At 38.5% G+C, this 27,606-nt stretch overlaps 2 protein-coding genes across 5 annotated transcripts in view; both read left to right on the top strand.

The window, feature by feature from the left end:
• Positions 1-10,823, top strand: part of scfd1 (sec1 family domain containing 1) — a 33,576-nt gene extending 22,753 nt beyond the window's left edge. For all 3 annotated transcript variants that reach the window (XM_053682461.1, XM_017476973.3, XM_053682462.1), the window contains exons 20-25: positions 4,608-4,661; positions 8,059-8,111; positions 8,456-8,489; positions 9,988-10,053; positions 10,159-10,227; positions 10,614-10,823. In XM_053682461.1, the coding sequence (XP_053538436.1) occupies positions 4,608-4,661; positions 8,059-8,111; positions 8,456-8,489; positions 9,988-10,053; positions 10,159-10,227; positions 10,614-10,637 (300 nt within the window). In that variant the 3' untranslated portion in view covers positions 10,638-10,823. The remainder of the gene's footprint in view (positions 1-4,607; positions 4,662-8,058; positions 8,112-8,455; positions 8,490-9,987; positions 10,054-10,158; positions 10,228-10,613) is intronic.
• Positions 10,824-20,624: 9,801 nt separating this feature from the next.
• coch (coagulation factor C homolog, cochlin (Limulus polyphemus)) lies at positions 20,625-27,562 on the top strand. 2 transcript variants are annotated; one of them, XM_047157544.2, is made up of 12 exons: positions 20,625-20,755; positions 21,111-21,159; positions 21,392-21,436; positions 21,670-21,835; positions 23,385-23,518; positions 24,494-24,562; positions 24,803-24,856; positions 24,961-25,108; positions 25,202-25,305; positions 25,434-25,660; positions 25,783-26,299; positions 26,476-27,562. In XM_047157544.2, the coding sequence occupies exons 2-12, from the start codon at positions 21,111-21,113 to the stop codon at positions 26,646-26,648; spliced, it is 1,686 nt and encodes a 561-aa protein (XP_047013500.1). In that variant the 5' UTR covers positions 20,625-20,755; the 3' UTR covers positions 26,649-27,562. The 2 variants fall into 2 exon arrangements, with proteins under 2 accessions (XP_047013500.1, XP_017331296.1); XM_017475807.3 differs by having other exon boundaries at positions 20,626-20,755; positions 21,392-21,433.
• Positions 27,563-27,606: the final 44 nt, after the last annotated feature.

Below are 27,606 nucleotides of genomic sequence, written 5' to 3'. Positions count from 1 at the left end.
ATATATATATATATATATATATATATATATATATATATATATATATATATATATATAATATGTATGTATGTATATGTGTGTGTATATCTCTCTCCAAACTGTCTAAGTGGGAACAGCATCTTCTAGATACTTCCTGATAAACCCTGTGACAGAGTATGTGTACTCATCAATAGCTGCGTTTACATGGACAACAATAATCCACTCTTAATCCGATTAAGACCATACTTTGATTAAGAAACTACCATGTAAACAGCCATTTTTACTTACCTTAATCTAATTAAGGTCATAATCGAATTAAGCTCTAATCGAATTAAGACAGGTGGAGTACTCCTGTTTTAGTCGCATTATGGACGTGTATTACAGACATGTAAACACCTTAATCACATTATGAGCGTCGTGTGAGAGTTTTCACCGCATTTTGCGACAGGACACGATCACACACGGCAGTTTTACGTTTTATGGCAAACGAGAGCACGGCTGTGTCCCAAACTACATACTTGCCTACTATAGGCCTGTAGTGGGGAAAAATACATGCATTTCGGCTACTATACAGTAGGTAAGTATGCGATTTGAGACACAGCCCACGGCTTCAAGCAGTCGTCTATTTGCACGTATAGCATGACTAATAATTAACCGCACTTGAAGCGTTCGTAAAAAATTTCAATAAAAACACCCAAAACTGTATACGGTACCATAACGAAGACGAACTGTATGTTGATGCGTGTAATTCTGGAGGGACGGCGTGGCGCGGTGACGTAATGACGCGGGCTCTTAATCTAATTATGATCAATAACATGTAAAACGGGTACATGACATGAGTATTCTAAAAGCGACTCATGTAAACACCTTAATCACATTATTACCTTACTTAGATTAAGGTCAATAATTAGATTATTGCTGTCCATGTAAACGTAGTCAATGTTGTTGTCCCAACCCAGAATTTCCCAGTCCATGAGATCAAAACAGTCTTGAGCGTGGAATCTGATTGGTCTGACCAGATCAGTACACTCCTCATTTTTTGTATGCATTCTGGAAGGGGGAGTAGCAATGATCGGTTATCCCGTCTCCTGGGGTGTTTTGGGGCTAAGTTTGCTCTGTTGAAGTACTCAACAACTATTAGGGCACCCTCTTGGTGTGCAGTTTCCTGTTCATTGAAGTCCTTGTACAGTATCTTATGTGCCACATCAGTGTCTGCTTGTGGTAGCATGTAAACATTCAATATAATAACTTTTCTAACCTGCATAGCTAATTAGAGTGGCTGGCACTTAAGCATGATATTTTCTAGATTGGAAGAACAGAAGGTCTTGAATGTTAGCACATTCTGGTGAGCGCACCAACCCTTGTTGATCATAACACGCACTCCCCTTTCTTTGCTCTTAACAGAGCATTCTTTATGTTTGTATGGAAAAACCCTTCCAGCTCAATGGCTCTGTCCGGTATCTCCTCTGTTAGCCAGGTTTCTGTTAGGCAGATTAAATTGTATTCTCTTGTTTCTCTTTGGAAAAGAATCCACACTCTCAGCTCACAGTGTTTGTTGTCTAGTGGCTGGACATTTGCTAGATGAATGCTGGCGAGTGGAGGGTGGCTAGCTCGTTTGGCAACTAAAATGCCAGCACTCCTTCCATTCCATCTCCCTGTGGGAAACCTCACACTTTTTTGATAGGTTTTCTTGGTCGTATGTGACGATGCTGAGTACATCTCTCATGAAAAGGCTAAACAATTATACTAATTAACAAAAGACTGCAAGGTTATTTGGGGGCTTGCAACACATCAGCCATGCTCAGCGCCACCTTGGAAGCTGTTGTAACATTGGCTGTCCTCCAACTAGAGCAAGTAAATGTCTGCGTTTATATAGCACCTTTTAACCTTAGTGGTTCGACAAAGTGCTTTACACTGTTTCTCATTCACACACATACACACACACACACACACACACACCAACGGCAGCAGAGCTCACGTGCAATGTGCTAGCCTACCATTGGGAGCAACTTGGGGTTCAGTGTCTTGCCCAAGGACACTTTGGCATGTGGAAGGGTTGGGGATAAAACCGCCAACCCTGCGATTAGTTGACAACCTGCTCTACCGCCAGAGCCACAGGGTTTTCCTTAGATTTTCAGAGGGCTTAGTGCTGTCTGGGTTCCAAGGGGTGGTGGTGGTTTAAGTTATTCAAAGGAAATTTGAGTTATTTTAAGATTCTGCCATATTTATGAAAGAAAGCTGGCAACACTTATAGTTCTTATACTTAGTACTTATAGTCAAAAGTCTGTTAATTTCACCAAATAACATTTGAGATTTAATAAAACTATATGTGTAGCCATTAAAAGGTGTATCAGCTTTAAATAATGTTTCAACTAAATTATATATTTCACAAATAAGTAATTAACAATCCACAAGTTATGGCAAAATATGCTACAACTTATTTTACAAAAATGAAATATGCCAATTTTGAAGACAGGCAAGGCCACTCGCACTACATCACTATCTATATGAGGACTTGCATCACTGTCTGCGACTGGTTCTCACACTACACTGCAGGAACAGAGGAGAAAACTATTTCAGTCAGGGACAGTTGTGGGAAATGCCGCAGAACCCGCAAATGTTTGGAGAAGAATCCACCTAAGGCTTATTCCCACACAACCTTTTTTTTTTTTTTTTTTTTTTTTTTTTTTTTTTTTTTTATATAAAGTGTTCAGCACCTGTTTTCCACAATAATACTGTGGAGCAGACTGTGTTTTCATAAACGCCTGAGATTCTTTTGGGTAGCTCTCAACTGCATTTTGGAACAGCCATTTTTATTTTATTTTATTTTATTATTTCAAAAAACAATTTGAATGTCAGCTAAATAGCCTCACTGGCTAACATAACCTAATTCAATACATGAATAGGGCTTCGGAGGACTATGCAGAGAGGCATATGCCCAAAATGGGATACCAAAATGAATGCTAGAAAGAGAACTGTACTTTTTCCATTGGCCACTTGCTCAGGTGCCCAATTGTATAGTTTCCAAAATGTAATTTTCTAGTTTATCACTTATTAATTCACTCTCAGTAATGGATTTATCATGGTCAGGGTCATGGTGGATCCAGAGCCAATTGCAGGAATACTGGGCATGAGGCAGGATTATTGGGAGGTAGGTGAAAACTGGAGAAACTGAAACCCGTGGGGACACACGGAGAACATGCACAGAAATTCTGCACACCTCAGGGTCTAACTGGGGACACTGGAGCTGTGATTTGAGAAATTGCAGCTAATTTAAGAAACAAATGAAACATGGTCACAGTGACCATAACAGTAAAAGAGAGACCGCATTGTTTTTAACAAGATATGGGAGACTGAAGAACAATGTAACAATATACCATTATTTCAGATTCCCTTATCACACAATACCATCATCAGGGGCATTAGCTGGACAGTTAATCAGGTTGAGCCCAGATTCCTCTGCAGTGTATTCTTAAGTAAACTGTTTCCATGCATTTTTGTTCTTGCATGTGAGGACTAATTGATTAAAATGGGAAAATTTTAAAAAAGTGGGATTTATCATAAAACTTGCCTCAGGTGTTATCATTGTTTGTTTGCAGGACTACCAAACCAATAAAATATCAAACATTTTGGCTGTCTAACACAAGAGTAGGCTAGTTTGACACACATTTACACACCTTTTTCCTACTCATCATGAGAGGATGTTAGTGGTTCAGTTTCAACCCCTTTACTGGTAAAAGATCATCATATATCCATTTTTCCCCTCAAACTAACCGACTGTGTGAGCTAGCATTTGGCAGAATTGAGATCTGTCAGCCAATAAGACACAAGTATTTCCACGTATTTTCCTGTAAACTCTGTCTGATTGGCGGGCTTGGGGAGTAAAGGAATGCATTTAACGGCATTACATAATCAGGATACAAAAAAACTGGTAACTGTAATCCCTTACAGTTATGTCAAAAAACAAAGTAATCAGATTACAGATATGATTTGTAAAAAAATTGGGAATACTATCAGGATTACAATTTTTTTCATTTAAAACCAAAGAAATCAGTCTTTTGACATTTTATTTCTGACCTTTAATTAAGTAATTAATTAAAACAAAACTAAATAAACTTATTTTAGATCATATTGCTTTTCTTTTGACTTTATTTACATATGTGACCTTAAAGTAATCCAAAAATAATCAGATTATATTACATTCATATTGTGATACTTGAATTACGTTACTGATTACATTTTTATGAACTAATTTGTAATGGTAACGGAATACGTTTTTAAAGTAACCCTCCCAACCCTGCTGATTGGTCTTGCTTACATTCACTGAAGATATAAAATTACAACACTGCTGTCTTATTTTACTCAAGTTCAGTTACTTAGTGACAAACGGCTCCAAGTGGAGAATTGTTCTGGGCTAAAGAAAAAATCTTCGGAGATACAGCCCTGAGTGCCCAGGCCAGGTTATGCCTCTGACCATCATAACTGTATATCAGCAGAACCCTTTGAAATATTTTTCAGTTTTATCAGTTTTTTTCAGCTCACCTTTTAGCTTAAATAAGTCTGTTCTTTAATTACTGGTTGAATATTAATATTTTTCTATATCTTTAAACTTTATATTTTTTATATAGAATTTGCCAGTTACGCGAATCTTGGACAACCTGATGGACATGAAATCAAATCCGGTGAGTTATTTCTCTCCATATGAGATATTGCTCTTAATATGGTGCAACATACAGAGAGGGAAATAAGTATTGAACATGTCAATTTTTTTTTTTCAGTAAATTTATTTCCAACGAGGCTATGCAAATGACATTTTCACCAGACATCAGTATTAAGTCAAGAATAAAGAATTCACAACATTAAAGGCCATAAATAAAGTTATGTGTAATAAAGTGGAATGACACAGGAAAAAATTATTGAGCACTCTCTTTAAAAAAAAAAAAAAAAAAAAAAGTTCTCTAAGGCAAGGAACCAGCTGAAATCTGTAAGTAATTATTCCTCCTATCTGTGCAAATTAATATCCGCTGGGTTAGTAAATTGATGAAGGTGAGATGTGTGTGGACCTTCCAGCAGGACGATGATCCAAAGCATACAGCAAAGGAAACTCTCAATTAGTTTCAGACAAAAAAAATCAAGGTGTTAGAATGGCCCAGTCGATCACCTGACTTCAATCCAATTGAACAAGTTATAAAGACAATATGATTAGAAGAATGGGCCAAAATCACACCTGAATACTGCGGCCCATTATTTTCTTCATACAGGAAGCGTCTTGAAGCTGTCATTACAAACAAAGGCTTCTCCACTAAGTATTAAATAAATTTCAGTTAGCATATTCAGTAATTTTTTTCCTGTGTCATTCCACTGTATTACACATAACTTCATTTATGGATTTTAAAGTTTGGATATGTCTGTATTTCTTGAGTTAATACCAAAGTCTGGTGAAAATTTCATATTTTGAATAGCCTCATTGGAAATATATTTACTGAAAAAAATGTTGACGCGTCCAGTACTTATACTGTACACCTAATTTGACAGTGCTAATAAATTTTGTATCTGACAGGCTGCTTCTTTATGACTATTTAAAATTGCAGTGGTTTGCATAAGTACTCCCCCATTAACTTTTACCATATTTTGTGGTACAGCCTGGAACAGAAATGGATTTATCTGAAATTTCTACCATTTTGATTTACATAACATTTAAAGGTGCAGAATAAAAAAAAGTAAGGAACCTTGTTTGTTGCATGTGTTCACAACCCTTCTAGGAACATAATTTTATTATAATCATTATCAGTCATTGAATAGAAGTTAACCAGGTCTTGGTATTTTAAGAAAAAGACCAGCCACAACATTTCAGGGTTACTGAGGTAGATTTTGCCCAGTTTGCATTAGATCGTGTACTTTGAGACATTATATATGCCCTGCACAGAGCTGTTTCAGTACAGAGATAGGGTACAGAAAGAGATAATTCCAAGCAATCTGATCTGTTCTGTTATTGCACTGTCTCAACCAGGAGGAGGGTTTACAATGAATAGACACTAAGTCTATTAAGTATTCATTTGTAGAGTTCAAGGATTTTGTAGTGCAACACTAGATCCTCTGAGGAACAGATGCAAACAGTAACAACTGCTTCATTATGCATGCTCTGTTTATTCCACACTAATTGACCACTCTGGATTCTCAGCGATTTCTGTGTATTAAACATTTTAGGAGAAATTTTAAATGGTGGCAAACAGCCAAAAATAACTAAAAATTGTATTTTGCCCAATATTTTTTCTTCCTAAACCTTACTTACACTTTAATATTTTTAGCCACATTTTATTTAATAAAAAAAGGATTATTATTATTATTATTATAGAATGAGTGTTGGTTGTGTTGGACTTCTGACTAGTCAGTAGGTTTTGAATAAAGGCAGATTTAAAGACAGCCATATATTTCATTGTTATAACTTGTGTGTCTTATTTATTACATATTACATTAAATGCAAGTGAAAATAATGAATGGAAATTGCAAATGAACTTAATAAATAGCAGGTGTCTTTCAATGGCATCAGAATGGAGATTTTAAATGCCTTTTCATTTTTGGGTATAAACCAAACTTTCAAGTTCAAATTGTGATTGAGAATGTGCAATAGAGAAACATATTTCAGTTCAGGAGAGTAAGTAGTTTTCAGAATTTATATATTTACAAATGTCAAAATGACACCATGTGAAGGGAGTTCCCAGGCCACCACACACAATATAAGTGCACCAAAGTATGCTATCTAATGTATATTTTTTGTTGTTTAGTAAATACCATTGAGTACCAAAAGCCTACTTAATACTCTCAACCCACATGTCATTCAAAACAGAAACAGTAGGGTGCAAAGGCTTTGCTTTTTCATATTGTCGCTATAATTCCTTAAATCCAGAAGCCTTTGGACAGCATGAGCTTTGTGTTGGTAGAGAAATTCCCATTTAGCACATTGCTTCATTTTAAGTTATTGTTGGACTGTTTTAAAGGAAAAGTCTGCCTTTGAAAATGTCTATAACTGCTGAGGTTGTGTCTCTAACTGCCGGGGGTGTGATTGATGCTAATCTTTTATAAATGTGGAATTGTGTACAAAGGATATGATGTGGTAAATGTTTGACACCCTTCCAGTAATAAGACTTCTAGGAGCTCCATTCAAATAAGTCATATTGGTCATTAGTCATAAGCCATATTATAGTCGCCCAGAATGACATTTTCAAAACAATTTTGATGGTTGCATCTTTGTAATGTTTTATACATATATACCACTAACTAGATTTGAGCTCTCTAGCAGACAAAAAAAACTTATTTTGGTCTAAATCCTGCTCCTCTTTCAAAATGCTGCAGTGGACAGCTGATGTGATTATCTCTTCACAGACTAGAAATGCTTATGCTATACCAGCCTCAAAACCTGACCACACACTTGAATCAGACATATTATCATTTTCTTAGTTACTGGAGCTACAGAGCCCAGTACAGTGCGTCTCTTGTTGGGGGAAAAAACAGAGGGAGAGAACTGTCCAGGTCCTAATGCTTCTGCCGCTCTCCAGATGAGCATCACAGAGACACATGTACTCAACCTAGACCATCCAAAAAAAAATAGTGCTGTGCTTTATGAATAGTGTTCCCCACTTGGTATTAGGCATCAACTGACAAAGGAGTAAGCTGATAGCACAAAAATCTGGAGCATTTATCCATTTGGAAGCAACCATGGTGCTCCTCTTTCAGCGAGGTGATGGCGAAATATTCCTTTTTGTGGTGAAGTATGTGCGGGAGTGGGGGATCTGCCAGGCCACGCTGACTGAGGTCCTGTGGGAGATGAGACAGGCTTGGCCTCAGCCGATAGGGAGGATGAGTGAGAGGGAGCAAAGTCATTGTCCCATCTCCTGAGACAGTTCACTCATATTTTGCAGACAAAATGGGACAGTGACGTCTGAGTTTTACTCACTGAATTCTTTGAAAGTCATCGCCCATTGACATATGGCTGCTGGAAAACATAAAGCAGACTGATTTTAAACTTAGGCCTGATGATTTGAACTAATGTATGTGTCCTAACTTGCTGTGATCTTGTAGGAAACAGATGACTACAGATACTTTGACCCAAAAATGCTGCGTGGCAGTGAAAGGTAGGGTTCTGTGTACTGGGAGTGTTTTTCTGTACTGATTTGGTATCTTATCTTATTATCTGTATGAAATTCATTCATAAAGCATGGTAAAGCCATTCAATCATGGCAACAATTTGTCTTTGTTACCCACATACTGTATAAGACAGGAGTCAAATCAAGTCAAAAAAGAAAAAAACAAGGGATCCACATGTATTGTTAGTGCTGTAACTTACTTCATCAAAACATTTGGAGATTCAGCGATATATAATTTTTATTTTAATGTCTTCACAAATTAAAATGGTAATAAAAAGAAGGTTGAATTTGAATTAAGCTTATTATTTAAGCCTGTTATTTATTCCTTCTAGTTCCATTCCAAGGAACAAGAACCCATTTCAAGAGGTAGGTTTGGCCTGTTGCTTTACAAATATATTATGTAGAATTACTATAACTGTAATTAGTATTACTATAAGGCAATATTTTATTTATTTATTTTTTAATTACACATAGCCATTTTCAGAGAACAGTTATTCAGAATGTAAATTTTTATCAAGAATAATATTTTTCAAAATGTTACATACACTCACATACACTTTAATAGGAACACCTGTATACATTTATGCAGATATCCAATTGACCAGTCATGTGGCAGCAGTACAATTCGTAAATAAAATCATGCAGATACAGATCAATTTCATTTACTGTTCACATCAAAGATCAGAATGGGGGGTAAAGTGCGATCTCTGTGACTTTGACCATGGCATGGTTGTTGGTACCAGATGGGCTGGTTTGAGTATTTCAGAAACTGCTGATCTGCTGGGATTTTCACATACAACATTCTCTAGAGTTTACCCAAAATGGTGCGAAAAACAAAAAAACATTGAATGAGCAAGAGTTCTGTGGGTGGAAACGCCTTGCTGACAAGAGAGGTCAGAGTTAAATGGCTGGATTGGTTTGAGCTGCCAGGAAGGATAAAGTAACTCTAATTATGCCTTACAAGCGTGTTGAGCAGAAAAGCATCTCAGCATGCACAAAACATTGAACCTTGAGGTGAATGGGCTACAACAGCAGAAGACAACAACAGGAATCTTAAGCTAACATGGGAACAGGATAACCGAAAATGGACAGTTGAAGATTAGAAAACAAATCATCTGGTCTTTTTTCCAGTCTCCAGCTGTCAATTTTGGTGAGTCTGTGCCCATGATGGCCTCAGATTCCTGTTCTTGGCTGACAGGAGTGGAACATGATATAGTCTTCTGCTGTTGTAGCTCATCCGCCTCAAGGTCTGACGTGTTGTGCATTCTGAGATGCTTTTCTCTTCACCACAGTTGTATAGAGTGCATATTTGAGTTACTGTAGACTTTCTGTCAGCTCAGACCAGTCTGGTCATTCTCCTCTGATCTCGCTCATCAACAAGGTGTTTCAGCCTGTGTGAAATTCCCAGGAGATCAGGAGTTTATGAAATACTAAAACAAGCCCATCTGGTACCAACAACCATTCCACAGTCAAGGTCACATATATCACACTTTTTCCAAATTCTCATGTCTGATATGATCATTAACTGAAGCTCTTGACCTGTATCTGCATGATTTTATGTATTGTGCTGCTGCCTCATGATGGGCTGATAACTGCATAAATGAGCAGGTTTACAGGTGTTCCTGTTAAAGTGGATGGTGAGTGTATTTCATCTTCAAAAACGTTGACCCTGGATGATTTTGGCACAAGCCTCTGTAAACTGATATGTGCTCAGAAGCTAATGAATAATCCTGAAAAGTTGTGGCCACTCACCATCACAAATTATGCCTCTTGGATTTTCACTGTTGTCACACAGGCACGGTTATGTGGTTTTTATTGTCAAACTTTTCATTTGTCTAATTTTAAGCTTGCCCTTTCTTTACAGGCCATTGTTTTTGTCGTTGGTGGGGGTAACTACATAGAATATCAAAATCTTGTCGACTACACAAGGGTATGTTTTGTTTTGTTTGGTTTTTTTTTTATTGGAAATGGATTTCTAGAGAAACATAGGTCATGTTATGCTGATGATGGGACAATAATGATTTTTTCTTTGCAGGCCAAGCAGGGGAAAAAGGTGATGTATGGCTGCAGTGAGCTGTTCAGTGCAGCGCAGTTCCTGAAACAGGTATTATTCCATTCTACATACACAAGATCCCTGCGCTTCATTCATGACATTGTATTAGTCATGAACAATCACCTCTGTTATAGGGCTTCTCCACAGGGACACAATACACAACAGAGGTGCTGTGTTTAACCATTTTTATCAGAGACAGTCATGTCTCTGTTCCCATTTTTGAAGCACTTTTGGCACCAGACTGATCAAGTCATGGTGCAGTGGTGGAACAGGAGGTTCTTTATACCTTGTGCTGTCAGATGCTATCCACATTGTGTCTGTAATACGTTTAGAACAATATAATGTACAACCCATTTCACACATCCACAGTTCACATATATTTATCTTTTCTTTATTTATTTACTTGCTTATGTACCTTATGTACCTTTTCTCCACAGCTCTCTCAACTGGGGCAGAAGTAGGTCTAACCTTGGGAATCCTGTTTTTCCTGCTTTCAAATCTGGTCATCTCCTCTCCATTTATACACCATTGTCCTTCTAACAAATTAATTGCTAATGTTCTATATACTTTATAATGTTTAGCATACAGTTATTTAATGAAAAAAATAATACAACTGTCAATAAAGTTTGAATCTCTCACAAAATAGACTACTTGACAATGTGAATTTCATGTGCCTTGGATCTTATAAACATACAACAGATGAAGCAGATTTGAGGTTAGTGGTACATAGCGATAAATGCATTAACTGATTTGATGATAGTACCTGGAAGCATCCCAGGCACAGTCCTTAATAAGTTTAGAAAATTATGTGCATAAGCACATGTAAAGACTGTATGCTCTTATTCTATGTCACTTGTCAATTAAAGACCATGTATCTGGTGTGGTGACTCACGAGTCGGTACTGTGGAACCCCAGCAAGGTGGAGACATCAACCTGAGATGAGTCCAATTTAGCTGTTTCAGTTTTCTGCCCTCAGCAGTATTTTTATTTAAATGGATTCTCATAATTTCTCTAATGTTAGAATATACCTTGAGTAGGCGGAGAATGGTGCCTATTTGGTATTAATGCAGACAACTAATGTTATATGTTCTTACTGACACATTATATGTATAAATGTACATGGCCTAGTACTGAAAAATTTAACAAATTAGAAGATGCATTTGAAAATCTTAAAACAGCAGTAGACCTAAACTGTCTGTTTTGTGAAAATTGGTGGATTTCATTTTTGTCCCGTTGATTAGGCTAGCTGTCTTGGTTTGGAACTGGGATTGTGATATTACTTTGGTCCAAACAATGGAATGGTCTCTTGAGCCACACAATTTCTTAACTCTTAACATCTCTGATCCTAGTCTTGCATTTATTGCATTTGCGTAGTCTCATGGAATCCTTTACATTTGTGATATTCAAGAACGAACGCTATTTGATACAGACAAAGGGGACATGTAATGTAAGCAGATAAAATCAGATTTGGTATTTTCTATAAGCAAGAACTCTGTAATAGTTGTTATAACATGATGTACCACTACATTTTTATAGAGCACAGTGGATGATATAATACTCCGCGATATGATACAGGATTTTGTCCATGTGTACCATATTTTCTCCACTACATATATGTATGTAGTCATAAGTTTCCTATACTATATACACTATATACACTAGATAAGCCTGCTGATCGGGTGTCTACAAACCTTTGGCCATATAGTGTATGTATACTGTATGTAGTGCTGAGTAGTGTAACAGAAAAGCATTCCTCTATACACTGAAGACATTTTGGTTTGAAATCAAAACATGAATGAGATTATATATCAGAATTTCAGCTTCCATTACCTTATATTTACATCCAGATGTGTTAAACAACGTAGAACATGGTACATTTTGTTTGAACCCACCCATTTTTCAAGTGATCATAATTATTGGAACATGTTGCTGACCGCTGTTTCTTGCTGCCCAGGTGTGCCCTGTTAGATTGATTTTTTTTAAACAATTAACAGCGCTGAATGTTTGAGTGCTGAAACTCTTGGTTTGAGCCCTAGGTTTTGCCTGTGAAGACTGCCTTTGTTGTTAAAAAGAATCAACCAATATGAAGACCAGAGAGCTGTCTAGGGGAGACAAGCAAACCATTTTGAAGCTGAAAAAAGAGGGGAAATCAGTCAGAGCCATTGCACAGGCATTGATCATAACCAATACAATAATTTGGATTGTCCTGAAAAATATAGAAACCACTGGTGCATTAACAACCAGACATCAAACATGTCAGGCAAAGAAAACAACAGCAGGTGATAACAGAAACATTGTATTGAAGAAAAACCCCAAAACAACAGTCACTGACATCACCAACAACTTCCACAGGGCAGGGGTAAAGGTATCACAATCCACCATTCGAAAAAACTTTGAGAGCAGAAATATAGAGGCCATACCAGAAGATGCAAATCACTCATGAGCAGTAAGAATCAGAAAGCCAAATTGGAATTTGCAAAGAAATACCAAGATGAGCCACAAAGGTTATACAAACTTATCTGTGAAACATAGTGTAAGCTTGATGCAGTTATTACAAGCAACGGATATGCAACCAAATATTAAGTGTTATTTATGTTAATTTACTTCAAGACTATACTTTACTGAAGGGTAAACTTGGTCTTGTGCTTTGGATTGTTGTCATGTAGGAAAGTCCATGTGTGCTTCAGATGCAGCTTTCGGACAGATTTTTTGATAATTTGATACATTTATTTTGCCATCAATTTTGACCAAATTTCCTGTGCCACTGAGATCCACCTCCATGAGTTTTGGTAGGGATGGTTTGTTTCTCTTGTTGACTCGACTCCAAACATAATGTTTATGGCTGTGACCATAAAGCTCAATTTTTGTCTCATCACTCCAAATGACTTTATTCTAGAATTATGAGGTTTGAGTTTCTGTAGATGCTGTTTGGCATATTGCAAGCTGGCTGTTTTGTGGTAGCAGCATAAAAATGCCTTTGTTTCTGCCAACTCTACCATGCAGTCCACTTTTTTTTTTCTTTTTACAAGGGTCAGTACCCACCAGGGTTTTAGACTGATGGTATTCTTAGACCTTGTCGTAGTGCACTAGCAATAGGATGTGTTTTTAAAGAGACTACAAAGTCGGTCTGGATGAGGGTATCTGGTACATGCTGTAAATGTATATGTAAATGTGAAACATCGCATCCCAGTGCTTTCAGGGCAGTGGTCATATGCGAACATGGTCATATCCTAAGGTGAGTCAGTTCCTACTGACAATGTAAGTGGTAAATGGTCTGCAATTATGTAGTGCTTTTTAATCTTGGCGGTTCTACAATGCACTTTACACGGTTTCTCATTCACCCATTCACACACACACCCATGCTGGCCTGCCATCGGAAGCCCTGCGGTTACTGTCTGGCGCTAGGAGTACATAAAATATTAGGTATGTAACTGTGGTTCAGTGTCTTACCCAAGGACACTTTGGCATGTGGAGACACGTGGGCCGTGAATTGAACTGCCAACTCTATGATTAGTGGACAACCCGCTCTACCACCTGAGCCACAGACACCCCATTGTGGCATAGGTCATACAGGTGTTCGATACAACCTGTGGTTACTGCCTGGCGGTTAGTAGGGGTACATAAAATACTAGTTAGGTATGTAACTGTGTTTTTATGAACAATGGATAAATACTGGGGTTTTCTGTCACTCAGAACCAGAGCTGAACTAGTGGGAACTCGGCAGGTTTCATGGACAGATGGGCGACACAGGTGGTGTTACATATCGAATACTATATCATAAATTCAACTAGTGACTTTGTGGAAGATTTAGGCACTTGTACACATGCAAACAAGTGAGTATTAAGACACTGCCCATGCTCTTTATTCGGTGTTCATAGAACCACAGTTACATACATTTTGCGGAATACAACATTGTACTAAAGTAATCAATGAAAGGCAGGGCTTTCACATATTTACATGATTATTAATTAGACTGTACAAAAAAAAAATAAAGCAATTGTTAGTACAGGCAGAAATCCCCAAATTGTAGCCTGATTGAAACTTACATGACAACAAATGACATTACTGCTACTCAAAAAGGCACCATTAAGTAGCACTTGTGTTTCGCAAGTGTTTACTCTGAAAGGTGGTTTTACAAAGTGAGAGAGTGGAGAGCTGTATCTTTTGAATGTGCTCCAACAGATAGGCATGTACACAGTTATACTGTAATCTTGTTGGTTTGCTCTTCAGAAGACTTGATAATGGGTGATGACACATTAGAGCAATTACTGCCTATGGTAAATGGTCTGCACTTATATAACACTTTTTTTGACCTGAGCGGTTCTACAAAGCACTTTACACTGTTTCTCATTCTCACTACTCGCACACCAATGGCAGCAGACCTGCCATGCAAGGCTGCCATCGAGAGCTACTTGGGGTTTAACGTTTTGCCCAAAGACGCTTCAGCATGTGGAGACATGGGCCGGGAATCAAGCTGCCAACCCTATGATTAGTGGACAACAACCGCTCTACCACCTGAGTCGCAGCCGCCCTATAACATTGTGCTGCATAAGATGTTATATAAGATGTCAGGTGTATGGATTCTTGATCCTGTTATTTGGCCTCATCAGTATCATCAACGTATGCCAACCTCAGCATGATATGCCCCAGCTCTGCCAAGTTCAGAGTTCTAACCCAATTGCATGGATCCACCAGACTGTTCTGCCCTCTTTCCCTTTACTACTTGCCCTGTTTCTGATAGCATTTATCCTTTCCTGCCTGATCTTCATGGTCAAACCTTTTTTTAGATCACAGACAAAATTTCCTTTTTCCTTTATCATTACTGGTTAGACTATGAATTAATCTCAATTTGAAAATCTTTGCTAAGTCTATGATAAATTGGTGGATATGTTTTTCAGTCTTATGTTAGAAGATAAGATCTTATTTGGCTGTACAAATGGCAGATAAATCAGCATACACTACAAAGAAAAATGCTGACACAAGGGTTTGGTTTTTCAGATCATCACGTCAGCAAGCATAAACTTGGCTTTGTCATAGCTGCAGTCTGGTTTTTCCTCCTTGTTCTGGGCTGGAGCGCTTCTCCTTGACTGAGGCAGTTACAGAGGAGGTATGGTCTGATCTTAAGAGTCTAATAACTACTTTCAATTATCTTGTATTTATCATTAAAAAAAAAACAAATATAGATGTAGAAATATTCATTTATAGTCATAGACAATTTAAGTCCTACAGTTAGGTTAACATGTCCATATGCAGTCCACAGATATGGAACGTGAAACTGGAGCTACATTTTTTGTGCCGTTCAAGCTATACATCAGCATTTTCTTCTTTAACTTCTTTGTGCCAATAATGGTCACAGTGATCATGCATGTGTCCCACATTCATACATTCATTTATAGCTACAAGACCCTCAGAGGATGATTGATCGCAGCATAACATAGGTTTGATTATTTCAGTCTGATGTGGACTCTCAAATGAATGCATTATTTCATGCCATTATTTGCCATATTTTGCTCTCTCTCATGGACACCAATGTCCCTCTGTAGCTATTGTTCATTTTGTGACGGTCTTCCTGTTGGCCTATTCTCCATACAGTCATCAGTCAAGCTGCCACTGCTGGGCCCTAGAACAAGGCCCTTGACCCTCTCTGCACCAGGAATGCCGTATCATGGCTGACCCTGCACTCTGACACCAACTTCCTGACAAGCTGAGATATGCTAATAAAATAATTTCACTTTGCCGTAATGTATATGTGACAAATAAAGGCTTCTTCTTCCTTGTGGTCTGCTTAGGTCTACCAAGTACACCCACTCAATGGTATCCTGGCTAGCCTCTTTGCTATGTCAGCAAGTTTCCACAATTTTTCATTTATATTGGCATGTGCTCCAAGTTCCGGAAGGATCTCCAGGCTCTGTTTTGCTGCCTGAGGCCCAGTGAAGCTCAAAGCCCTTCCCCACAAATGTCACTGGTAGCACAACCTAAAGATGTGCAGCTTTTTCTGGACTACTTTATGGAGATAGTACCGGAGGTGAAGATGCCAGATAATGAAGATGCTTGAGCCCAAGAGGAAAACAATGAGAACAAGTCATGAGCGTGCCCCTTTCACAGCCATTTCTAAAGAACGGCAACTGCTGCAAAGTGTGTTATTGATGCACATAAAGTGATCAAATTAATTTTTGCATTTGCATAACAGAAATGACCATTTAGATATGTAGAGTCTATTCTGTGATCCAGGGAACAAGACATGACAGACATGAATAGTAGCTGAGTGCAGTTTGACAATAATCTGAAAAAGAGGTGCTAGTTACATGATCTGCACTATCATTTATAATTAATGTGGAGTAATTTGAGCTTATTAAATGGATGGCTGCCAGACAGGTAGGACTTGGAAAGTATGTATAAACAGCACAGCTGCCTATTCTGCTCCAGATGCCATGAAGCAAGAAGATTACCAATTATCAATTATCCAATGTCAACAATGCCAACATTTTTGATTTACATTTGATATATTAACTATCAGTTAGCATTAAGATTTCACATTTATGGAACTAAAGGGTGCCAAATCTTTTCCAGAATGACAATACCCCTGTGAACAAAGTGAGTTCTAAGGAGACATGGTTTGCCAAGGATCGTGAGTGGCCTGCACAGAGCCTCAACCTCACTGAACACCTTTGGGATGAATTGAAACATGGACTGCACCCCAGGCCTCCTTGCCCGACATTAGTGCTCAACTTCACTAATGCTCTTGTAGCCGAACGAGCACAAACCTCCACAGTCATGTTCCAAAATCCTGTGGAAAGTCTTCCCATAAGAGGCTTTTATAGCAGCAAGGAAGATCCAACTCTGGAATGGGATGTTCAACAAGTGCATATGGGTGTGATGGTAATATGTCCACACATTTTGGCCATATAGATACATAGATATCAATATCTATGTATTTCTCGTATTGGTCCTTCTAATAAAAAACACTGGAAAGTTGTACCATCATGGCTTCATCCTTTTTTTCAGGAGAAATATGTTTATACAAGATGAAGGCCAAAGTAGCTTTGGAATAGTGTGATCATTTCATTTGTAGTAGTGTCATTGCTGAGATTTTAGATCAAATTTATCACTGTCACTCAAAATCGTAATATGTACAAAGTTATACATCAAAATTAAGTGTCTATTGGGTTAACAAAATGTTAACATTCTAACATTTGGAGTTTTTGCTTGTGTGTATACTGTATGTACTGTATACTATATGGCCAGTGGTTTGTGGACACCTGACCATCACACCCATATGTGCTTGCTGAACCATGGGAGTTAATATGGAGTTGTTCCTCCCTTCCTGCTATAACAGCCTCCACTCTTCTGGGAGGGATTTCCACGAGACTTTGGAACGTAACTGTGATTTTTCCCTCCATCCATTTTCTATACTGCTTATCCTACCGGGTCGCGGGGAACCTGGATCCTATCCCAGGGAGCATGGGGCACAAGGCGGGGTACACCCTGGACAGGGTGACAATCCATCGCAGGGCACAATCACATACACACCCATTCATACACTACGGACACTTTAGACACGCCAATCAGCCTGCCATGCATGTCTTTGGACTGGGGGAGGAAACCGGAGTACCCGGAGGAAACCCCCGCAGCACGGGGAGAACATGCAAACTCTGCACACAGAGGGCCGTGGCGGGAATCGAACCCCAACCTTGGAGGTGTGAGGCAAACGTGTTACATTTGATGTTGCCAATTCCCAAACACTAGTAAACTCTCCCCTATCACATGGCCTCTACCAGATTGTGAAGGTGAGGCTAGCATGTGCTTCCTCTAACACATGTAAAGTTAACCTCTGTGTCTTTTTTAACTGCTGCTCATGCAGCATCACAGGGCAGTGTGATGCCTTTAGCTCACAGATGCCTGCGACTGGCTAATATCACTGTGAATGGCATGGGAGAAAAAGTATGCCATCCCTTCCAACCTGAGAGCATGGCCAATTTTGCTCCCTTGGCTCCCAGCCTTGGATGGCATCCGTTCGGACCTGCGATCTTGTCAAAACCATGCTGATATAGAAAACGGATCAATGCCTTCTGACCAAAAAGATTTGAGAATTCAATGGCACTGTTATAAGTTATTTTATTTTAAGAAAATCCTTGCAGACAAACCTGGGCTCCAGTGTATGTTACATTAGCCAGAGCTAATATTTACATAGGTGAAGATGGTTGCCTAAATGAGACATCCATCGAAATATTGGACAGCTAATATCATTTATATGAAATAAAATGGTACTTCATGAATTCCTTTGTAGAAAGCAGTGGCTCTCCCACAAAGCCTCACATTGTGTAACACATGACAGTGCAGCTTTTGCCCATGTAGAAACAGATGTGTCATGTATCACCTTAAACTCACACTCTCATCTGTGCACCGGTTTCAACATCAAGAGAGATTCTCCACATAATGTCACCTGCTTTCGTGAGCACTAAAAAAAAACAAATTACCTGGAATTACTTTCTGCTTGAGAATGAGATTCACTACACAGCGACATTAGCTGTTTCTTAAACGTTTTGATTATTGCACATAACCAAATTAAATTTGATTTAAATAAATGTTTTTAACTAATGCTACTGACTATTAATGACAATTGAAACTGTTAAAAAGGTTCCAAAGTATAAATATTTCCTTTCCAGGACTACTACACTTCGTTATGCCAAATACAGCCCATGTTCAGGTAGCACTTAGTAAGACAGCCGGCTTTCAGACAAGCTTAAATGTGTAACAAAGAATTCTTTTACCTGAGTTTTAATACAATCGCAGTGTACTGCACACAGTCTGAAGGGCTGAGCAATCTGTAGACCAGCCTTGACAATAATTTTGTTGTCGAGAACCACTTTAATCTCAGACTTTTCGTGCCATGAAATATTCATTAATTTGGAAATTGGGAGAGTTCCCAGTCATTACAGTAAGCAGTTGTTCTATTCAGGCCACAACAAATGGATCAAGTATCGTTCTTTGAGAGGTCTTCATCTATCTGGGTGAATAAGCACTGTGTCACACACCACATTCCCATACAAACTTCCTCTGTACTTCATCAGTACATGCCAGTGAGTTTGGCGATGCCATGGTAAACAGCAGCCTATCATTTCACCAGACTGCCTAGATCATTTAATCACATTGCCTGGACTGCCCTTTCAATTATATATGGCCACTTAATAAGTGATTAAATATTTGAAACCAAAATGGTTGTTATATTACCAAGAAATAAAATCTCTATACCTAAAATTCTCAATAAATTGTGTCTTTGCTCTGTGTGTACAGTGTAAAAGTCTGCAGAGGTTAAAAAGATAAAATGGTGGGACTAGACTGTCTAATTTAGTCTGAAAACAAACACTCATCCGGACTGAATGCTACACTATTTAAAAGAATAAATAAATAAATAATTGAGAAAATTAACCATTTATTTTACAAATTTACAGTACAGGGATTCTCAAAGCGAGCTTCCTAAAGGAACCCTTCTGAAACAGGAAATTCTGTTGCATGGTTCTACATAAAACGTTTTAAGGTTCCCCCAGAGGGACAAACCCAAAAAGAATTTATGCTTCTAGATTTGATCCGTTATCTAACAGTGTAGGAATAGCACAGAATAAGGTTATTTTCAGATTTGCCTGTAAATGTTATACATTGTTTTCATTTAATCTTAAATTTACACCTAAAATACTGAAATAGAAACTGAATTTGACAGACATATCAGACCCCTTCCCAGCTCTGTAGGTGCATGTGTATTTAAGAGAGAGAGAGAGAGAGAGAGAGAGAGAGAGAGAGAGAGAGAGAGAGAGAGAGAGAGAGAGAGAGAGAGATATGTTACACTATTATTCGACTTTGGAGATCAATCCGTTTTGTTTTTGCTCTGTTTTTGCTCTGTTAAGGTAAAATTTGATCCACCAGCCTTGAAAGCGGGTCTGGCTTTCTTCCATGTTCTGTGTTCAAACTCTCTTCCATGGTTCTTAATTTAGAAGAATATCATTAACACAGCTGACCCTATGTAAAAGATTGCCTTCTGACTCAGATTTCACTATATGACTCCCCCCACCCCCCCAAACAGTTAGACCTTCAGCTACTTTCCAGACATTACACAAACCCTGAGAGCCCAAGAGACCTTTTTCCAAATGTAATATTAATTCAATTTAATAAAGTAAACACTGAAACACAAACATTACTTCCTTTACTTATCCTGTAATAAACACTGTTTAGCTCTTCACAATAAATGCTCCCAGATTGTGCGCACCTTTTTATTGATCGTACAGTCTTAACTCTGCTGTAACTCTTGTCTGAAATTCCAAAACCTAAAAAGGCCCAGGATACTGTATATTGATGAACTTTACACTGGAGCTGGATGGTCCGCCTCTTGTGACGTCACCATGAATTCACCAAGGCTTTCAGGGAGATTATTTAAGGGATTTAAGGAACCCTAAAATTTCAGACACTGCGGGAATATCATCTACAAAGGATTTAATATTTTTTTCATCTTACTAAAGCTTCTGAGACTGGAAGCCCAAAGAAACACCATCCTATATAACACCTGTGGCTTTAGTTCTAACCTAAGGTTTGTCTATTCCCATCCATTTTAATACTGAATATTTTACATCACAAAATGTGTTAATTCCTTCTCTGTGTCTACTGGGGATTAAGCGAAGTATGAACCTTTAATTGAGACAGTAGTGAAGGATGTGTCTGGCAATTCAGGCTTTTCTGTAGTATCTGATCCCAAATACAAACACTGCAGTCTAATTATAAATAGGCTTTGTTGAATACTTCTTTAAGACCTTCAACATGAATTTCTCCAAGGTATAACAGTAAATGCAGTTGATCTGTTCGACTGCAATCCAATATAATGCTCTTCTGTTTTCTTAGCTGTGTGACTAATGTAGTGTGACAAATCTTCTGCTGTGTTTCTGCAGATGTCTTCAGTAACTACGCCGGTTCGGTTTGCATTTCTTCATGTCCTAGGTAGGATAAATATTGATTATGATTATTATGCTTATGCTTATAATCACAGTTCGTATCAGTTTTATTCAATCAGTATCAAGAATGTAAGTTTGTTTTGTGTTTTCTTTGAACTGATCCTTTCTGTAGATTTGTGCATGCAAACATACAGTACTATTTGTGTGTATTATTCATTTTATTTTAAACATTTCATTCATGTTTTTTTATGTCTTACATATGTATTTATTTGACACAGGCATTCTGTCTCTGATGCCCATCAGCTTTGGAGCTGATTTAGGTGGTCTGTCTTTACTATTCCTTTTATAGACATGTGCATATGCTTTTCAGTTTGGTTTGAAATTACTGATATAATCAAGAATTATTTATGATTAAAAATAATCATTAATAATTAAGTACTAGAACAATGTGATTGAAATATTACAAAGAATCTATCACGACCTAATTCCGGACATTGTAACTGAGTAGACACTGTGGTTTTAATGTAATCTGTATGGTTTTGTTTTTGTGCTTTAGTTCCGATGCACATAGGATGCGGCACGCGCGCGGCGGACTTGGCGGACTCATCGAACTCACGCGCGCTGGTGGTGTGTCCCGCAAACTGCACGCTGTGGAAACTGTCAGTTTTCGGCTCCGGGATTTATGCCTCCATCTCCAGCATCTGCGGAGCCGCGCTGCACAGGTACTCAGATCTAAGTGTAATAAAAAAAAAGAAAAAAGAAATCAGATGAAATATTTATAGATAACGGTTGGAAAATACTGAACCGTAACGGACTGACACTGAGGTCATCCTGCAGAATGTCTTCACTCGGCAAAGGGTTATAGCACAGGCCACCAAATACCTCACACCAACACGCCTACCTGTCTCTCTCTCTCACGCACACACACACACACACACACACACACACACACAAAAAAATAAAAAAAATATATAAATAAATAAATAAAACACACACAAAAAAAACACACACATCTGATCACTGGCCACATATGATACTGCACTGTCTGTACTGGATTATATATTTTATATTCTCACACACATCTGCATATACCTGACCTATGACAACAAGTGGCAAATATGGGCCTGTTTATATCATATCTCAACATATGCCAACATACACATTCATGTAAATACACTTTTTTTAATGGAAACGTGCTGATGAGCTCGATAAATGATCAATTCTGAGATCTTTAGCCAAATGAAAATGGAAAGCAATTTTCCAACATCTTTAATGGTCTGCACTTCACCCATTCACACACCAATGGTAGCAAAGCTGCCATGCAAGGCACTAGCATGCCATCGGGAGCAACTTGGGGTTCAGTGTCTTGCCCAAGGACACTTCGGCATGTGGAGTCTCGTGGGCTGTGAATCGAACCGCCATCCCTACGATTAGTGGACAACCCGCTCCACCACCTGAGCCACAGCCGCCCCAGTTTAAATCAATGAAATATAAAATAAATCAAATTCTATATATACATATCATCTACGTATGTATCACCGGTATTATTGATGCCTATTAAGTCTATCATCTATCAGTATATGTTAAGAATGTGTACATATAATAATATGCCCTGCTGAAAGAAAAGAAAAAAAACCCCACAATATAAACTATGACAGAAATTCTAATGGTTTCCACTACAAATACCAAATACCATTACAAACTATAATTGGTCCTTATCCACTAGGCAAAACATGCCACCAAAAGAAGGTAACATATCACCAGTAGAGACTCATTGGGACTACTACAGTTTCCATTAAAAACAGTGCAATTCCATTATAACCAATAAAACCATTAGACGCAGGGTGTGTGTGTGTGTATATATATATATATATATATAATTCCTTCATTATATGTGGTGCCTGTGGTGCTTATCGAAAAGCGGTGGGATTTGCATTATTTGAACAAATACATGTAACAACTACACAAACAAACATATTCCAACATGTACATATTCTTCCCTGGAGATAATGAACCTCCAGGTCGTGATGTATTGTTTATGTATTGTATTGTTTATGTATTGTTTATGTATTGATGCATGTAGTTACTACGTTGACTAGTTATAAACTTTATCCAGTTAGATAACACACTATCTCAGTGCCCTTTTCTACCATACATGGAAAACCAAGCTGTGTCATTTTTATACACTCAGTTAACAGCTTTAGGTTAAAACAGGTACCGTGTTGTATTTTGAAAACGAACTGTTCCTAACCGTCCCTCTGAATGTTGCAGTGGGGTTATAAGTGCGTCAGGAGGACCTCTGGAGATTCAGAAACTGGCGGGCAGGAGTCACTATCTCAGTTCTTACGCACACGGCATCCAGACTCAATCTCTGTCCAGCTGGAGTGCATCATTCACTGTAGCCAGTAGGTGGCGACATTTTCGCTCTCTGCTGCATGAACGTGCACACATAAATGTGTGTGTGTGTGTGTGTGTGTGTGTGTGTGTGTGTGTGTGTGTGTGTGTGTATGTATGTATGTATGTATATATGTATGTGTATGTATGTTTGTATGTATGTATGTATGTATGTATGTATGTATGTATGTATGTATGTATGTATATGTATGTATGTATGTATGTATATATGCAGGAAAAGGAGTACTCCAGGACCAGGGCTGGGATACTTTGGTTCATGGAATAGAAAGTAGTGAATAAAAATACGAGTGTTAAGCCTGTTTAACATATGACTGTGTAACTATGCAAACTTCAAACTATATTTTTATTCACCATGTTCTGTTCATGTACCAAAGTTTCCCATCCCTGGTCCTGGAGTACTCCTTGTCCTGCACATTTTTGTGATTTCCCAGCTCCCAACATACTTGATCAGCCAATTAACAGTGCTTCCTGAGTTGAAGTAGGTGTATTAGAACAGGGCCAAGAAACTGTACATACACCAGGACCAGGGTTAGGAACTTGCACTCTGACTTAAAAAAAAGTGCAGACTTTCCATGTGTCAAAACTTTTCAAAACACCCTATTCAGTATATAGTGCACTATTTTAGAAGAATATTCAAGCCATGTTCAGAAGCATTGTTGAGATTTTCCAACTTGCTCATGAAATCCTACAATGCACTACAATTAATTTACTATAGAGGTAATCAGAATGCACTTTGCCATTAGATGGGAACCGCCATTAGGGCCCTATTCCAGAGAAAGTTAAGATATTCTTAAATGCTACCAGCACATTGTAAAAGATAGCACAAGGAGACAACTTCAGTATATCATAGTGTCTGTATGTCTCAGTTACATTTGGAAATGATTGGAAACTATGGATTTATTGGAAATGATCAGTGTCTCACATGTAATAGAAAAATAGAGAATCTTTTCTTCCTTCTCTCTCAGGAAAAATCAGCTTGCCTATGGAAGTGTCCAGTCAAACCATCACTGCTGACATCCCAGCATCTGGAGCAAGTAGGTGTCCAATTTGAACACCCTCTCCATTTTCTGGGCTTGGGCCTGGCATTGAGAATGCACTGGCTCGTGCAATTCCAGTGGCTGGGGTTGGTTCCCTAACTGGGAATCAAACCCGAGCTGCGGCGGTGAGAGTGATGCATGCTAGCCACTAGTCCACCAGGGAACCACATATAAATATATATATACTACTTATATATCCCGCAGGCTAATGTGCTCACAATGTTTTACTTCTTGCAGCAAAGAAAGCTGTCAAGAAACCCCAGAAGAAACCTCAAGTAGCAGAAAACAGAGGTGCATTTGATTATGACCTGACAGCTCAAATCACAGATCTAAAGGGACAATTTATCCTTTTCTAGAAAGTGAATCATGCCAAGATAATGTTTGCCTTGTTCCAGATTGTCTTGTGGATATAGCTGTGCTTCTGGACAGCAGCTATCATATAGGACATCGACGCTTCAACCTACAGAAGAACTTCATTGGTAGACTAGCAGCAATGCTGAAGGTTGGGCCAGATGGACCACATATGGGAGTGGTGCAAGCCAGGTGTGTATCAGGTCTTTCTATTTCGTTCGGAATAAATATCATCAATGTTTACCAAAAGAAACATTTGTGTAATATTCACTTTTATGTTTTTAGTGAAACACCACGGATTGAATTCTACCTGGGCAACTATAGCATGCCCAAAGATGTGATTTTTGCCCTCAAAGAGGTAGCTTATGGTGGGGGCAACACCAATACAGGTGCATGGTTCTACTTTAAACACATGATATGATGCATGATGGTCATGTCACCAGCCATTTTGTCTGATCCTTATGGTTGCATCAAGCCTGTAGTTTCTTTGCTTCACATTTTGTTACTCTGTGCGCAGGCAAGGCCATACTCCATACAGTAAGGAACTTTTTCAATCCTGATTTTGGAACGCGAAGAGGTCATCCACGGATTATTGTGGCATTTGTTGATGGATGGCCCTCTGACAACCTGGACGACGCATCAGTAATGGCTAGAGAATCTGGAATGAACTTGTTTATAGTGAATGTGGCCAAAGCTATCCCAGAGGAGATGGGAATGGTGAGGGATCAAGACTTCATGAAGAAGGTAGGTTTCTCAAAGACAAATAGGATGGATTAAATGTGTCAAAATATTTTGGAGCCTCTTTTTTCTGTTGAAAGAAAAATATTTGAAAAGATGACTACCGAGTACAAATATGTGTCTTACAGGCAGGGTGCAAAGACAATGGTTTCTTCACGATGACCATACCAAGTTGGTTCAGCACAAGTAAGTTTGTGAAGCCTCTGGCTCAGAAGCTCTGCTCTGTTGACCAGCTGCTCTGCAGCAAGACATGCTATAACTCAGTCAATTTGGGCTTCCTGATTGATGGGTCCAGCAGTGTGGGAGATACAAACTTCAAACTAGTTCTAAGCCTCCTAAGCTCTATTGCTCGCAACTTCGACATTTCTGACGTTGGCTCACGCATTGGGGCTGTGCAGTTCACATACGACCAGAGATTGGAGTTTGGCTTCAGTGATTATAAAAAAAAGGATGAAGCCTTGAGAGCCCTCCAAAACATCCCGTACCTAAGTGGTGGTACAGCCACTGGAGATGCCATCACCTATGCTATGGAAAATCTATTCCAGCCCGGTACCATGGGTTCAGGCAAGAAGTTCCTTATCATTGTTACTGATGGCCAGTCCTATGATGATGTTAAAGGACCAGCTATAGCTGCTCAAAGGCAAGGTGAGTAATTAGTCCTGAGCCAAAATCATGCTGCTTGAACTTTGACAAAGTGAGATTAACTCCACCATTATCAGCTGAGATAATGTTTTCCAATACAAACATGGTGACCATTGAAGGCAAATGATAGAAATGTCCTAGGATGGCTATCCTAACCTCTAAACCTTGTCCTGTTACAGGGATTACAGTGTTCACTGTGGGTGTAGCTTGGGCTCCAATGGAGGACCTGAAAGCCATGGCATCAGAGCCCAAAGACACACACGTCTTCTTTACCCGAGAGTTCAGTGGCCTCGAGCAGTTCGAGCTGCCCATAGTACGGGCAATCTGCAGGGACTTCACAGAGTTCAATTAGAAAGTTTTAGATTTTGGGTAGGTAGGTAGTAGATAAAAAGAAAGCAATAAAGAGAAAACTAGATGGAAAAAAACCCCCCAATGTTTTGGTTTAGCTTTATTGGTCAATTCTTCACCTATTAGAGCAAAAGTAGTTGTATTTTTTCTTTTCAAACTAGGTGTATTCTCTCTGTGTAGAGATAGCCCCTTTATTATATTGTTTTGTCATGAGAGGAGTCTGCATGGTTGTTGCTTTAGTAGTGCGATTAAACCAAAGGATTCTGTGACTTATTCTGAGACTGTGTAACTCTATATTAAACTCATACTAACAACGGCAGATGTTATTATCAGAGACGAATCATGGTTTCTGGTATTCTAGAAGAAAGAAAGGATGAAAGAATGAAGAAAGAAAAAGGAAAAAAAGGTTTGCTGTGTCTATCACTGGCTGCCCAAGAGAGCTTTAACATCCATGCCTATGATAAAAAACACCAGGTTTGACAAGGCTGCCCTCTTGTGCAGGTCATTGGTACTACAGAAAGCCTGAGAGAAGTTCCACAGGTTAAAGGTCAAACCATAGCATCTTCTGGGTTATATCACACCATGCACTTACACAAGCACTGTAATGCGCAACTTTTTGCTTAATTACATTTTCTCATAATATATTTTGGTCAAATCTTATATTCACATTCTACATGTTCACAAATGAGATGTTGAGAATTGCATTTGCATTATACACACTAACATTTTGATCACACAATTACTTGTTTCCTAAATTATGCTTAATGTTCAGTTATGCTCTTACCATGTCTTTCTTATATACACATAAATATGCATGCTTAAGTGCCTTGCAAACTGAGAAGCAACAGCAGTGATTGTACATGTCTGTTTAATTTATTACTTTCTTCTCAATAAAGGACAAGGTATTTTTACAAGATAGCTAATTGCTTGTTTGTCTAAAAGCGTGGAGTCCTTCAAATTAA

The sequence above is a fragment of the Ictalurus punctatus genome, chromosome 9, assembly GCF_001660625.3.
Source record: "Ictalurus punctatus breed USDA103 chromosome 9, Coco_2.0, whole genome shotgun sequence".
Classification (NCBI taxonomy): domain Eukaryota; kingdom Metazoa; phylum Chordata; class Actinopteri; order Siluriformes; family Ictaluridae; genus Ictalurus; species Ictalurus punctatus.
Note: the sequence above shows the minus strand (reverse complement) of the source record. Positions and strands in the feature narration are given on the sequence as shown.

Coding starts and splice junctions, on each gene's coding strand:
- coch (XM_047157544.2), top strand. CDS start 21,111: ATGTCTTCAGTAACTACGCCGGTTCGGTTTGCATTTCTTCATGTCCTA. Junction 24,563..24,802: donor CATCCCAGCATCTGGAGCAA/GTAGGTGTCCAA, acceptor TACTTCTTGCAG/CAAAGAAAGCTGTCAAGAAA. Junction 25,109..25,201: donor ATGGGAGTGGTGCAAGCCAG/GTGTGTATCAGG, acceptor TTATGTTTTTAG/TGAAACACCACGGATTGAAT.